General features: G+C 40.5%; 1 protein-coding gene across 1 annotated transcript in view; it reads left to right on the forward strand.

Moving 5' to 3' along the window:
- The window catches only part of LOC110014444 (neural-cadherin-like), a 338,096-nt gene that overhangs the window by 259,147 nt on the left and 63,034 nt on the right, over window positions 1-15,915 (forward strand). The window contains exons 31-32 of the mRNA XM_023953704.1: window positions 1,729-1,909; window positions 5,085-5,251. Of these exons, the coding sequence (XP_023809472.1) occupies window positions 1,729-1,909; window positions 5,085-5,251 (348 nt within the window). The remainder of the gene's footprint in view (window positions 1-1,728; window positions 1,910-5,084; window positions 5,252-15,915) is intronic.

Here is a 15,915-nt window from a genome sequence, read left to right on the forward strand (position 1 = left end):
ATGTAAAGAAATTCACAAAAAATGGTCTCATTAATGTTTCAGATGGTTTTTTTGTTTTTTCTGCATTTTCCTTTGAAAATAAAGACTTTTTAACACGTACAATTGCACCTCTAAAAATGTCATTTCCTGACCTCTTCAGAAGGTCTGACACCGCTGGGAAACACCTATTAATGCTGGAAAGACTAAAAGAAATCCTTTGAACCACGAACACGGTCATTTACAACTGAGCTGATCAGTGTTCTTTCAAAATAAAACTCATGGATGTTCACATTTTCTTCTTTTATGTACATTTTTGCATGAAACCTGAGTCACTGATAAGTATTACATACTTTCAACAGGAACTTGTGTCACAATTTAAGAAAAAAAAACAAAAAACATTCAGTCTTTGTAGTAAAAACCTTCAGGGGAACTAATCCGTCCCCTAAATTCCTCTGGTAGCTAATTGGTGCATCTTCAGAATCAGAATCTGAAGCACTTTTGTAATCCCACGTGTGGGAAATTTGTGCGTTACCGTAGCAAGTAAACATAAGAGAAAATAGAATAATGTAAAAAACAAAAACTGAAGCATAAATGTAAACAAATAAGGTGGTATAATATAAAGACTATTTACCATCGGGTAACAATGTGCAAAAATGTGCAGAAGTCATCTGTTACACTGTGAATTATGGTACAGTGTTATTGTATTGGGTAAGAATTCTTAAATGTTTAATTTCCAAAATGTAAATTTGTAAATTCCCGCCCTGTTCCGAACATTTGAAGGTATTTCTTTAAAGCCGGAGGCTTCCTTCGCGGCCCCCTCTCTGCTGCCGACTTGGGTTTGGTTTTGAATTTCTTTTTTCCCGTTGTGTGGGCTGTGACATGTTTATGTGCAGCCCCTGACATTAATCTTACCAAACAGCACAGCCCACAGTGTGTCTGTCACAGAGACTGACACTCTTGTCAGCTGAAGTCACACTTTGCAGTTTTTTTGCAGAAGGTGGTGGACTTTTGTGCACAAACAGTGCACGAACACACACACACAAATTGCACAAGCGCTATCATTAGTTTTGCATCGGGAAAGTTTGGCTTTCGATTCTTAACAAGTGGTACGATCAGTAGCACAGAGGTCAAAAGCCAACAGGAGGCCACTCTGCTAGAAACCAATGAGCACTTCTAACATGCGATTCTATGAGATGTCCTGCATTTCATCTGCTTCCCCAACAGAATTGATGATTTTTGGACCGTCAGAAACAAAATGCATGATTAAGCATCATTTGAGGAGGCCTGCTCTCTGAAGTATTCAACCTCCGCTCTCATGCTTTTGGCTCATGCTGGCTTTTCATCAGAGCTTTCTGTCAGTGTCAGAAGAGGCAACCAGGGTTACACGCAGCAGCGAGAAAAGAGGAAGAGTAGGAGTCCACAGCACACTTATGGCTCATGTCCTTGAGCTCACTTTTAACCAGCCCACTCCCCTCCTGCTTCTTCACTTTTACTCTACTGGATTCGACGCCTTTGGGGAGCTCTCCTCTGAATCCTGACCTGCTTTATGGCTGCACTGCATCTTCCTCAACCTGCTTTTGGTTGACACTCTGATGTTTTTTATCCACCAATTTGTTAGCAATCCTTGTCATCTCGTTACACACCTCCCTTTTTGTCAGGCAGTAAAACCCCACTTCCTGCTCTACTTTTTTTGGCTGTAATTTTTTCTGTTTTTTCCTTCAAGTCCTCACCTGCATCTCCCTCTTCCAGCTGTACGATCTGGGCTCTCCCGCTGACTCACAGTCCAGCTCTCCGGGCTGCCTGACCACAGACAGCAGCTGTGTCAACATGGGCTTTCCTTCCTGTGGCCACCGGGGGCGCTGTCATGGAGAGTGGGGTTCCTTCAGCTGCCAGTGCGTGCCGGGATACACGGGATACCAGTGTGAGGAAGGTAATCATTTCCATCTTAATACTTTATTGATTGTGTCTGGATCAATAAAGTTCTACTGTATTGTATGTACCAACGTCAAAGAAATCTACTGACCAATCTAGAGGTAAAAGTTCAACGTTGACAAATCACTGGGCTGACTTTGCTTCAGCATCCGAAAAACAGAATTTTAAAATCCTATACTTGCTGTCTTTTTTTTCCTTCTTTCAAACTTGTTTTTCTTGTTCTCTTACAATAAAATAGAAATTCTTTAGAAATTGGTCCAAACTTTGGAGTCTTGCTGTTAGGACCAAGGCCAAAAATAATTGATAAACCACAAAAAATAAAACTTTTTTCATTTAAAGTTACTTCAGATAAACAAAAGGACATAGCAAGGAGAAAACTTGATGGTGATTACTGAGTAAAGGCTGACAAAGCCTGGCACTATGACGCTAACCCAACACAAAACTGCAATGGAAACTTGAGATTTGCATGAAACATGGATTGTTTTCATTCTATTATCCTGGACTTATTTTTCTATAAAGCTTTGAGCTTTTGAAAGTGTAAACATGAGAGAAAGTGTCTGTCTGAGAGAAACCTGTATAAAGGGAGTAGTGAGGAGTTTTACAGCCTTAAAACATCTTTAAAAAATTGTTGGTCACGTCGTGGATTCCCCTCTGTCCCAGGTAATTTTAAGGATGAAACACACCCGCTATGGGAAGGACCGGTGACTTGGGCTTTGCCTGGTTGGGAGACAGTGGTAGGAGTTTGTATTCTGCCCACTTTCCCGCATTAAGTATTACAGTGCTTTGTAGGGTTACCAAGCATTCAGTTTTTCTTATTTGGTTGTGTTTTAATGATCAAACACTAACAACAATGGTCTGTACAGATACAAAGCATGGAGAAGAAGTTGAAAGCATCAACACAATAGAGGTACTCACCTCTCTCTTCCTTCAGGTTATTGACCACATTTTTGTGTGCGTGAGGTTTTCATTTTACTTTTCTTATTATTAAATCTAATGTTGTAAGACATTATTGTAAAGAACCTCACAACTTCAAAGAGTAAAAACCTCCCATTGTCTTCATACCTTCAACACAGCAGTTGGCTGCAGACAGTCCTGAAATCTAACAAGCAAGCTCATTTATTCCAACAGCCACTGCTCCTCTGTGCTTTGCTGCCATTAATAATGCCATTTGCTTCACGGCATTGTGAATGCAGATGTTACATATTCTATTTAAATTGCATATACGGGTCAATTGCCTTCTCCCTTAAGGACTCTTGATCACTGCTGTGCTGTTTGTGAGCTGCTGGAAGAGCTGCACAAAGGCTCCTGGCAGCTCCCACATTAAGGATCCTTCTGGCCTGAAGAAGAACGACTCCTGTAAGTGCGTCTGTGTCAGCCGGATGTCTGCGAAGGCGTTTGCCTGATTGCAGCTGTAGGAGGAGGCCGTTGGGCTGAGATGGGATCTCTAATGATCCTGGTCTTGCACTGCCTATTACACGCATCCTCCATTTTGAGGAGTGTACTTAAAAGTAATGCTTCCTGCTGACTGCAGCACTCTCTGCCAGGCTTTACAAGTCCTGTTTGCTCTGTGTCATGTGCCTCTCAATGACACTTGACACTCTTTTTTTTTATAATGCACTGGTATGTTCTATAACTGTGGAACATGCAGTGATGCCAAATGATAGTTCTGTAGTTGAGCAAACACTTCCCTCTGAGGTTATTTATGGGAAAACTACAGCAGAGAGCAAACTACCTAACATTTTAATACTTGAAGAAACAACACTGCTAAAACTAATCTTAGACTTACAGTCATTCAATTTCAATTCTGTTTTTCTTTCTAAAAAACGATGACTTAAAGTCTTAGTCACATGCACCTGTATCGAGGGTAGAATTGCTGCTGCGGGTTTTGGGGGTGGTCCGGCCCATGGATGGCAGTAGAGAGGAGCAGCTGCCATCTTAGGAAGAGTTCAGGTGTGTCTTTCAGTTCCCTTAAATTTCATGCCGCCACCTCAAGGTACGTCATAAAAATGGAACGTACCATTTTCATCCCATTGCAACCACACTAACATTTTCAAGGGATTTCCAGATCCCGCCTGCACTACAATCTACCCACGACTGTACCAATAGACTACTGACAAGACTCCCCTCTACCCCCCCTTTTTTTAAGCCTAGCCCTGACCAGAACCCTAAGCGTGACCCTTACCAGAAGCTGGGGAACGTATAGTGCACTGGGGTTCTGTCCTCTGCTCTCATCTACTTTATCATTATGTATCATTCAGTTCTCCATGCCTGTGCTTGGTTTAGTGCGATTCCCCACTCCGGGGGAATGGGAGTGATTCCAGGTTCCGTGCTCTTGTACTTGGTCGTGGACCCTACCTCTGGCTCGTCTCATGCCCCCCTAATTATCTGGATGAAGCCAATCTGCTTGACAATTGAAATATGTATCTGTTATCTGTAGAGTTTTGCACATTTTTTTTAAAATGGTTTTTGCTTTTTATGGAGAACCCTGAGATAAATATGGGTGTCAATTGGTGGTTTATAGTTAAAAACACATTCAAAGAAGATGTTTTTAAACCTTAAAACTATTTTTTTCTCCAAAAATGACCTTTTAGACCCCACCTGAAACATGGTTTAATGTAAATGAGCCGCTGGAGTTCAACCATGCACTACCACATCTCTGCTTTCAGTCTAAACCTGGATGTTTTTTTGGCAGCTCACCTGTCCGTCAGTCATGTTTTCCCGTTTTATTACCACAAAGTGAACTGTAAGATTACATTTTCCAAATAACAGGTGGGTATTTTCCTTATAAAATAGTATTATTTCTTTCTTTTGGTCCACAGGGATTAACTAAGCTTTTGGTCCTTGGAAAACATTGATCTATTTTTGGGTTATTCAGAGGCTGATCAGTTCCAGGTTCAGAGCCTTGAAAAAAATCAAAGATGTCTTTGGCTTCAAACAGGATCTTGAACCATTGAACTCTGTTGATGTCACAGCAAGTAGAGAAGAAAGGATGTGAAATCGACTGCAGGACTCATCTCTTGCAGTTGCTCTAAGTTTGAAGACAAACTTTTGACAGCACTTAGAGTGTGAATGTATTAGTGTGTGGCATGCACAGAAGACGTTTTACATCTTGTGATTTTTCTGTCACTGCATGCCCTGGTTTGAACTTCTGTCACATTTGGGTTTGTTTGCAGAGGTAGCGGAGTTTTCCTTTGATGGCCGCAGCCACGTGAAGTACGAGCTGCCGTCGCCGCTTCCCGCTCGGAGAACGTCCATCCAAGTCCTGGTTCGCACTCGAAGACACAGCAGCGTCATCGTCAGCCTGGTATCACGGGATCAGACTGAATACCTGCGACTAGAGGTGAGTCTGCTGGGGAGTTCGTGTCACTTTCTCATAGGACTCGTGTTTTTAGACTGATGGTTTTGGTTTATTCATCAGAAATAGTTTTTTTTTTTATTGTTAGCCTACAGATAACTTGCAGCAAAGAGCACATAAGGAGAAATCTTTCACAAAAGCAACTCATTCCCATATTTTATTTGATCTCTGTACGGTTTCTTTTTGTTGTTGTTGTTGAAATGCAATCAAAATACAGCTTTGGGGTTTTTTTATAGTGAGGAATGACCATCATAATACACCTAAAAGCTAAAAAAAAAGTTGATTTTGCATGATATAGGCCCTTTGTCATAGTTTTAGACATTTTAGAAAGACGTTGAAATAAGTTCTTGTTGAAAACAAATGATGCCAAGTTTGACTGCAGATAAACTTTACAAATTCTGCTAAAGGAGAACCACTATATGCAAGTATACAGAAGGGAGTATTGTCGTTTTAAAGACACGTCTGACTTTGATCATCACCCCAGTAACAAATAAAAGATGAAATAACCAAGAAAACAATGGTTCCCGTATAGCAGCAGCAGAGACGACTTCAAACCGAAGCACCAGGACTGAATGCATTAAAAATATTATTTGGTTATTTGCCTCGAGGGGCTCATTACTCCCACCGGTTGTTCTCTTTATGCTCAAATTGCACTTTCATATTTGCTCATTTGAAAGAAAGCCTGTTTTGTCTTGATCTGACTCGACGTCGTGCTGCGACCTCATGCATTGATCAGACTTCAGAGCCGGTACTGATGATGATTGCTTTCTGGACCACAGCTGCCACTGCGGTGGAAGCTCTCCAGCCATTCCTGTCCATCATCCATCCGCCTCTCCTTCCCATCCTGTTCCACGCTTCCGCCTAAATGTCACAGTACAACCCCACAGGGGGGCAAGTTCACATCATTAGTCTACCACACAAAGGGCATTTGTTCCTGGGTGCAGACAGCATGGAAATATCTGTAATCTTACAAAATGGATTTCCTGCAGTGAAACATAAACCTTCTAACAACAGGCATTAATGCTTAGCAAAGGCCAAGGCACAGTAAATTGTGTTTTCTGTTTTTTTTCTATTAAAACGTATCTGCATCTCTATTTTTTTAACCTTTGCATCCTGAATACTCTTGGATTAGACTTTTTACATTCTTTTCCCCAACTGTTCTAGGTGTGAAGCTTCAAAATGATAAAACTGAGATCTGAAAATTTGCTAAAAAAGAGATAAAAAGTTTTTTTAACAAGTCAAACTACCGTATGTCCCTTTTTAGTAGACAGTTTGGCAAAAGATCTTTACTGCATCCATAGGAAATCAAGGAGTATGCATTAACAACAGATATTCCAGTTTGATTTTATAATTGCAATAAAAAAGGCATTAAATAAATTGTCGTATTTCCTTAAAGTGCCACATAAAACACTCCACAGGTATCAATTGATAGCATGACACTTGAAGTGCATAAGAAAATAAGTGAACAAGTGGGGCTTGTTAAAAAGGAAACTGCATGGAGAAAATCTCTTTTCTCCAAAGAAAAGAATTGCAGCACAGCTTAGGAATCCAAACAAAGCCACAAGACCCTTAAACATTGTTGTTTGGACACGTGGAAGAATGCATTTGTGGAGATTCTTAGCCTCCCAGGTCATGTTTTAACAGGATTCTGGTCTTCAGGGCAGCTGGACTTTTAGGCTTAAGTTTAGCTGCTCATCCGAGTTTCTTCTCAAGTTCTAACTGGCGGTAATTAAGGTTTTTTATGCGGTGACTGCTTCAGAGGTGTGGCTGAAAATCCAATTGCTAGATATCTTGTGACCAGAAGTGACAATCAGGTAGAAATCCTGTGTCAAATCTTGGTGGTGGGTGTCTTCTGTGGGGCTTTTTTGTTAGAGGTTTACTGTCTCTGTGTGGGACATTTGTCTCCTGGACAAATATGTCAAGTTATGTTCAAAAGCACAGAGGCGTGAGTGTCATAATTTACAGGAATGGAACCAAACATACTGAACCTTTTTATAAATGTATATTTCGGTCATAGGCTGTAATATTTATTATATTTTGAATAGTGAAAAAAAACAGCTTACCAAAATAGAAAATATTTAAAATTACAAAATAACAAAACATACAAATATACAAAATAAAATAAAAAATGACAAGTTGACAAAATCTTACTCATAAGCTTTAACTTTTAACAGCGGAGATGTCGCCGGCAAAACCTCAATAGCACACACTCTTTGACATGCTGTAACTCGTCGACGCGAAAGGCAGCTAACACATTACTAACATATAACTAACACATTACTAACACATTACTAACACATAACTGACACATTACTAACACATTACTAACACATTACTGACATAAAGTGTTGCATATCAGTGCATAGCTGCTTTTTTATCCACTTCAAATCAAATCAAACTTTATTTATAAAATAAAGCGCCTCTCATACCTTGCGCAACTTGAAGCACTTTGACATTTAAAACAAACAACACACACACAATGTTACAGTAAAAACCCAACCCACCCTTCGCCCCTTCCACTCCCTGTCGTTAACACATACAACCCATGACCCCACACACAATGAATACTTCAGAATTCATTGCAATTGCGCTACAGTGGTAAATGGTAAATGGCACATACTCATATAGCGCTTTTCTACCTTCTTCAAGGCCCAAAGCGCTTTACAGTCACAGTCAGTTACAGTGACTCACCCAGCCACACACACATTCACACAATGGTGGCGGCTCCACTGCCGAACACTGGCGCCAACTTCCCACCAGAGGCAAGGTGGGGTTCAGTGTCTTGCCCAAGGACACTTCGACACAAGGGCGTGCAAGGCGGGAATCGAACCTGCAATTTTATGATCATGGGTCGAGCGCCCTACTGCTGCACCACGGCCGCCCCGTACAGTGGTCCTTGTTATATCACGGTTGACCTTTTCGCGGTCTTGCTGTTTTGCTTCTTTTTTTCAGAGCATTATATCCTTTGTTTTTTTAACAGTCCACAATGTTCTGCGTCCTGATTGACTGTTCATATTGTCAATCAGTCTCCTCCATGCCATATCTCCTGTACAAAATGCATTACGCTTGCCAGATCTGTAAAATCTTTGATCGCGATCAGATCTTTGTTTTTATTTTAACATATTTTTCTACGAAGGTTCAACTTTGAGAGTTTAAGCAAGAGATAAAAATGTGAAAATGTTGTAGTCTGTCTGAAAAAAAGAGGATAAAGTTTGTAGTTTGGGGATTTACAGCCTTAAAATATCTAGAATCCCACTTGCGGATTTCACTTATCCCGGGTAATTTTTAGATCCTAACTCTCGCGATTAATGAGAAAACGCTGTAATTGCGTAAAGTAGTGATGGGAAATACGCCACCTCTAAAATTTAATATAATAAGAGATTTGATACTGATTGCTGGTAAAAAAAAATTCTTAAACATATTACTAGTTATCCTTAAAGCTTGAAAAACTTAGTGGGGTAACAAGACAACTCTCTGCTCTTCTGGTCACATGACTGCTGGAACAGTTCAATACGCTGTGAGCAGGGGGGAGTTTAAACGACAACCGTTGTTAACCAAAAATATACAGAAATGACTCACTTTTATCCTGTTTATTAGTTAGTAATCAATGCTTTGGTAAAGTGCCACAATTGGTGATGCATGATAATCGATATTTGGCATCAATACTCCCATTAAACGGTTCTGGTAGTCAAAAGAATGTAGATAGTAGAGCTAAAGGGTTCATTTTCTCTGTAAAGACCCACTAAATGAGACAGCATGTTAATTGTTGCACACCTGCTTTGGCGTTTAAAACCTGTAAAAAAAAAAAAGATAATGTTTTGCCCTTTAACCTTATTTATTTATAAAAATGAATTTAAAAAATCAGTTTTTAACTGGAATATTTGCTTTAATCATGCATCTAATTTACTTATCTGGTGGGATCCTATCAGCAGGTGACATCCAGCCTCCAAGCAGATCCGAGTCAGCGGGTCTTTTATAATGAAGGAAGGAAGGTGTTAATGAATTAATGGTCTCCTCAGAGGACAGTTAGCAGCACCCTGTTTTTCTGTCTGGGTGACACTTGCTGATTAAAGTCCCGTCCTCCTCTGGATGCTGCTTTGCCAGTCTAATGCTTCCTGAAGGTCACAGTGTTTGCCTGATTAACTGCTGTGTTGACTGACAGAGAAAAGTCCTCAGTGCGCCGCAGGTCAGCATGGGGACGCATTTGCTATTATTTAAAGAGTATCTGCATGTATTACCATGTTTAAATATATGCATTTAGATGCATTTATTCATCTGTTATTCTGCAGGAAAGGGCCTTCTAAACATAAAGAGACTGGAAATCTGTCATATTTGGTCCAAGACGGACGGTACTTCCTGTTATTTTCTAAAGTAAATCACAGTTATCTTTCTTTTAGCATTTGAAAATTAAATCTTTAAACAGGTTAGAATTTACGAGGACAACAGGCGCAAAAGCAAACAATCTGCACTCCCAAAAAGATGAAGATGTCGTTTGAACTCCACCTGGAGGCCGAAGCCGCCGCTGCTGCGGGACAGCGGACTCACAGGAAGAGTTTCACACCTTAACGCGCACCTCCTGCACGGCACGCCTGCCCCCCCGCTGAACACTCGTGTCCCACACAGGGAGAGGAGCATGAGCCAAATCCCAGCTCTCTGTTCAGCTTTAATAGGGGTTAAAATTGTGCTGCAGATTCAAAAAAGCGCTCCCCCCCGGTGGATTCTCAACATACTTAAAACCTCATCAGTAAAGCCTTGAGATGCGTCTCAGCTTTCAAGCTCAACAACCTTGGAGTTCGCCCGTCTTAAGAGGAGAAGACAGGAGGACGGGGCATGGAGGACAGATAGAATAAGGAGGCGTGATGGCAGGAAGGAGAAAGCGAGGACGTGGAGGGCGGTAAATACAGTTGAAGTGATGTGACTGCTTTGGCCCCTTTGACCGGGTTCGCCCTTCAAAGCTTTGGTTTATCTTTGTAATGTTGAGGAGGAGTGGGCGGTTAATGATGGCCGCCAACGTCTCCTTCACATCCCTCCTCCTCTTCTCATCTCGGCTCTGTTTACGCGGCAGCAGCCGCAGACGGAGATGGAGGGGAGAAAATTATGCTCAGTGGGACACTTGGAGGAACAGTTTGAAATTGAAATGAGAGCGACCCTCCCACCACCCTATCATTCTTAAAACAGCCTTCGGTCATATTCCACTCTCAGTCCCAGCTCCTTTTTTGCACAGAAATGTGCAGAAGTGTTGGATTCTGCCTTATTTACATGAACACGGCTGTCCTAGACGCTGGCTAAGCATCACCTCTAAGGAAATTAAAGCCATTTTCATCTTATCTTCTGAACAAATGGCATGTTGACAAACAAATTGTTCTCTTGTTTCCACTCATTTCCTCTTTTCTTCCTCCATCTCTTCATTCTTCTCACTTGCGGTGCATCCTTCCCCCACCGGACCGGGCTGTGGGAAAACTTCGGCGTCGCTGACAGCGGGGCGTGTTTGCACAAGTCTGCAAATTGAATGTTAAAATGTCAGCTTTGCTCCGACTCTCCCTCATGTAATATTTATTTTGGACCCATAGCAACAGAACAAATGACAGCCACCTTCTCCTGCAGGGCTTTGTAGTCATGCCGTTCCCGCGTGCCAGATGAAACTTTTAGAGCATCTTGAGTTAGAACCTGTGTTTTCTATTTATCTGGGTTCCAAATGAAAGAGGATTACTTGAGTCTTAGTTTTACTGTGAGACTCATTCCCTCCCGCCTGTGTTTTCCAACCTCATGGAGTTGATGGAGTTGTCGTTTTGGCCAGTTGGCCAAATTGGATTATTGATCCGCTTCTTTATTGCCCAAGCGGCATCTGTTTTCATCCTTTTATCCCTACCAGCTTTAAATTGTGTGCATTGTTCTCCGGTCACTTCAACATCCCATTTGCTTTCAACTGGCTTTTGCCATGAGGATTGTTTTGATTTGATTTGCTGGGATTGCGAGTCTCCTGCTGCTGACTCTTCTTCCTGCTTCCACCGCAAAGGATTTCAAGCACTGAAAAGCAAAGCACAACAAGGTTACAGGATTTTTACCCCAAAGGGGCTGCAGAAGTTCCAGATGATGCCTCTTCATGGGGAAACATTGATTCTTTTACAAAAACAAAGTTTCTACTAGATTACCCTCAGCTGCAGGTCTTCAGAACTGGGCTGGATGTGTGGCTGTAATGAGATCTTCGGGAGACGCTTTTTGTACAACCCCACAGCCAGCAAAGATTAACAGTTAGAGAAGTGATGCGTGCAAACCGAACCGTGATCCGACAGTTCAAGACACGTGATGTGTGACAGAACAGCCATGGCTGGTGCAAGAGAACGCCTCAGCCTTGTAGTCTGCATGTGTGAAGGCGTCTCTGCAGCATCCCTTTTTACACACAGGCTCATTCACCTGATTGCTGTCACACAGCCACTTCACACATTTGTACACATATTACACAGATGGAAATTGCATATGAAAATGCGTGAAAAAAGTTGTGGTCTTTATGTGAAATTTTCACAAGTAAATCATGTTAAAACCACGGAAGAAGTACGAATAAACCACCCAAAGAACAAGTAAACTTGGAACATGAACTGTGCGTAATTATTGCGCTGTTTATATGTAATTTATTAGTGATTTGTGTGTCAATTATGTAATTTTAACGTGATATGTGCGCCGTATACGCGGTATAAAGTTAAACATCTGTGATGCATGCTTGAAAAATGTAGTAGACATACGTGTAACGGTCATGGAAAGGCACAAATTTGTGTGTGCATCTCACAAAAATCATGCACAATTGCGTAGGATTTGCGTAATAATTGGGTATAAATTACGTAAAATACCATAAGCTGCATAATTCTCAACCGACCAAAAAGTTTGAACAGCTCAAAATCGAATTCGCACAAAGACCCGTCAGCTGAAACCCTCGACGGACATCTGCGTACATCAACACGAGAAACACTTCTGAATTATTTATATCACGAAAGAAAATGCGCTACATGTACGTGGTGGCTGTGCGTGGCCTTAAAATACACCGCCATCCCCACTGTTCACCTGCTGTCCATGAGCGCTAAGCGTGCACTTTTCGTAGAAGTAAGACACGGTTTACTGATGCAGTAAAAGCTCACGGAATCACCCTTAAAATCAGCCGTTAACCAATTCCCACACGGTGGAGGATGCTAACACCAGCTCATGAGGAAACCATTATTATTTAAAATATATTTTAACGTGTTAAATTTTCTATTTGTGTTGTTTTGGGGAATACTGACCTTTAATTTTTCAGATTTCTATAAAATATAAACATTTGATTAATTGCCAAGAATGCTGAATATTGTCCTTTTTGATTGACATTTGGTCCTGGGGGAGGGGCTTAAAAGTGTAAAGGGACTCATTTGTAAATAACGGCAAACTTTAGAACACTTTATTTCTTTAATTGTTTTACTTATGTTGAGCTTCTGACACAGGAAAAAGAGACAAAGTATAAATACACAAATATATTGTCAGTACAGTTTTTAACTGTGTTGTAAATGTTTTTTTTTTTGTCCTTCATGTCTGCTGGTAACGACACGTCTCCCCACCACCATTTGATTCCTCCAAATGCTGAGAAACAATGAAGAAAAATCACTAAATACATTTCAAATTTCTTATTGGTAAAAGTCATTATAGTTAAAAACAACTTATGTTCAGTTTTTTCAACTTTTTACCCATAATAAAGGACTTATTAACTGAAAAAAACAATGCTGTGTTGTAATAAAAAAAGGCCTTCAGCATCACAGAAAAAAGCAAATACTGTTTATTTATGCAGATTGAAGTCAAACTGAGATTTTAGGCAGTTTCTGACTCCCAAATTGTTTTTGTTAGTTATTTCTTTGGCTGATCGGTCGAGGCAGTGATATGGTTACTAATTCACAATTCAGCTCTTTTTGGAGAAAAACTGAACTAAACTTTGCTGCTCTGTTTTTTTTTTTGTTTCTTCTTTTTTTTTTATAAATCACTCCGCTCTTAAACCAACTCCTTAAAATGCATTGCATTTTCTTTTATGTCCAAAAAGGCAGCAGCAATGACAGGAAGTGTCAGGAGGTGCAAATCAAAGCTCAAATTACCACAGAGATTTTCCATAAATCCAGGGTTGTCTCAACATGACATCCTAATCCCTATTTGGTTGTAGGTTGGTGTTGTGGGTTGTGTGACTTGTTAGTTCCATGATGTTCACTTTACTTGTCATGCTGTAATAGCAGAAAGGATTTTGACGAGGAGAGACTGATGGATGGAGAGTGAAAGGCCGAGAAAACATGCTGTCAAGGCAGGTAATTCATTACAGAGCAAAGCAAAGACAAGATGTGATAAAAATGAGAACTTGCAGGTACATCAAAATAAGTTCTATTCTATTTTCTTGTTATTGACCATTACATGAGAACCCCTCCCCCTGGCGTTCCTAATACTCAGTCATTCTATTGGTCAGAATAAACATTCTTGCTCTGATACTTTTTTTTTTTAACATCTTCTTGATAATCCTCATTTTTTTCAACACAAATTAAACTGACCAACCAGATACTTGCTGGCCCCCAACGTCCAAAATGTTTGATTGACAGATTCACCTGAGCCTGCTTCCAAGTGTTGGAGGTGGAGACTTCCACTACGCGTACTCCTGATTTGTGAGAGTGGTTGCCATAGAAACAGTAACTCGGACCAATCACTGCTTACTGACAACGTCTGGCTCCGACATGACGGTGTCCATATTGCCAAAAAAAAAAAACTTAATTTGGTTGGAGCCAGCAGTAAACCGTTTCCTGTGGGTGATGTCACACTCACTAGCTCCGGTTTGTCAGAAACAGTCATTAGCAACGTTTCAATTGACGATGAAATTGCACTAATTCAATTTCCAATAATATAACTCGCCGAATGGAAACACAACAATTTTTTTAAAACTTGCATTTATTTAAAAAAAAGTTGTTGCGTTTTGACATAATATTTTGCAAAACTGACACTTTTTTCAAATTGAACGAGTCACGTGACCAACAACCGATACCCCTGGTTGTCTTGGGCGCTGCACAGCGGGCGCCACCAGAGGTCCCACAGCGTCACACAGCTCATCATGTCGGATGGAAATGTTGGATCCACAGCTGCTCTGGAAAATCACCAACAAGCATTTCCCAAAATGGCTTCATCTGTAGCCGCTCCCACGTGTAAGGAGCTCGCCACTCGACGGCCTGAAGAGGACGCCGACGTCTCCCTTGATAGATGATGATGAGCGCTAGAACCGTGGCAGCAATTTGAGTGTTTCTGCTGTAAATTTAAGTATTGATCACATCCGTCGCCGTGTTTTTGAATGATTTATCGCATGAGTTGGTTTATGTTTATTCGCATAATTATGATTTAAAGGAAATAAATGTAATTGCGAAATTATGTGTTTTTTTAACATTTCTAGAATTTTAATAACGTTTGGCGCAAATGCAGTTTTGTGTGATGGAAACACAATTGAAGTTTTCGACTTTGTCAGAAAACGTCTTGAGTCACAGTTAGAAAAGTCCCTTTGGGATGGAGCGGCCGCCTTGACTGCTTTGAATTTCAGATCAACTGAAAAAAAAAAAAAAAAACATTATTTGATTGTTTTCTGCAGTTAGCAGAAATGTTAGTGACCTCTGAGAAAATGACTTGATTGCTAACAGAAAAAGGAGGCCAAACATGTTTACCCGCTTGGATCCTCTTCCGTGTTCACCACAGCCATGGCAGAAGTTGAGAAGTTCAATGCAACCTCCCCCTTTTCTTTTTCTTTTTTTTTGTTTAATCCTGCATTGCGGTGAAGGACATTTACTTAAGCAACCTAACTGCAGAGGTAGATCCTGTTAGGATGTACAGCAAAGTCGGGATGGACTCTCAGATGTTCTTTGGATTTTAGATGGATCAGCCCTTTAAGTTCATGCAGTTCCAGAAAATCCAACACAGTGGGGTTTTTTCTCCTTCTTTCTTACCTGATAACTTTGACTCCATTCTCTCTTCAAATTTTCCTGGTGGTTTGTTAAGTTATCCGGCTTTATGTTTTTTCTCCTGCATACATAATTTGTTGATCTGAAGCTCTTAACTGTGGAGATTGCTCTTTTGTTCATGCTTCACTGTGTTCTGCCTTAAAGAACATATATTTGCATCTTCACTAATTGCTCACTGCCTTCTGGGACAAATTTGTTTTTCTTCAGAAAACATTTATTTAAATCAACAAGTCCAGATTTTTTTCTCTTTCTTTCTACTTTCCCTTCTCTTCTTGTCTTTGCTTTCCACTTTAGGATGCTTAAGGGTTGATCTAAATTGCACTTTTAATTTAAATTCAAGTGTTTGTCAGCAGCCTTGCTAAGCAACAATGAGCCACTGAGCTTTTGGAGCATTATTCATAAAAACCTGCAGAGTTTCGACCCAGTCGTGAGACTTGTGAAGCTTAATAATGACCTTTTTTCTAAATTTTTCCACAGTGCTGCCAGTACTAGAATTATATAACAGATAGAAGCAGCAATTATGGGAACACAAAAGCAGTAGATGTGCTTATCTGAGATACGTAAGGATTTAGGTTTTATTCATGTCAGTAAACACGGAAACAGGATTGTAGTGGCCTTGCGTAACAATTTCCATTTCTGATAATAATAAATGATTGCTGT

Source organism: Oryzias latipes, chromosome 3 (genome assembly GCF_002234675.1).
Source record: "Oryzias latipes chromosome 3, ASM223467v1".
NCBI lineage: Eukaryota > Metazoa > Chordata > Actinopteri > Beloniformes > Adrianichthyidae > Oryzias > Oryzias latipes.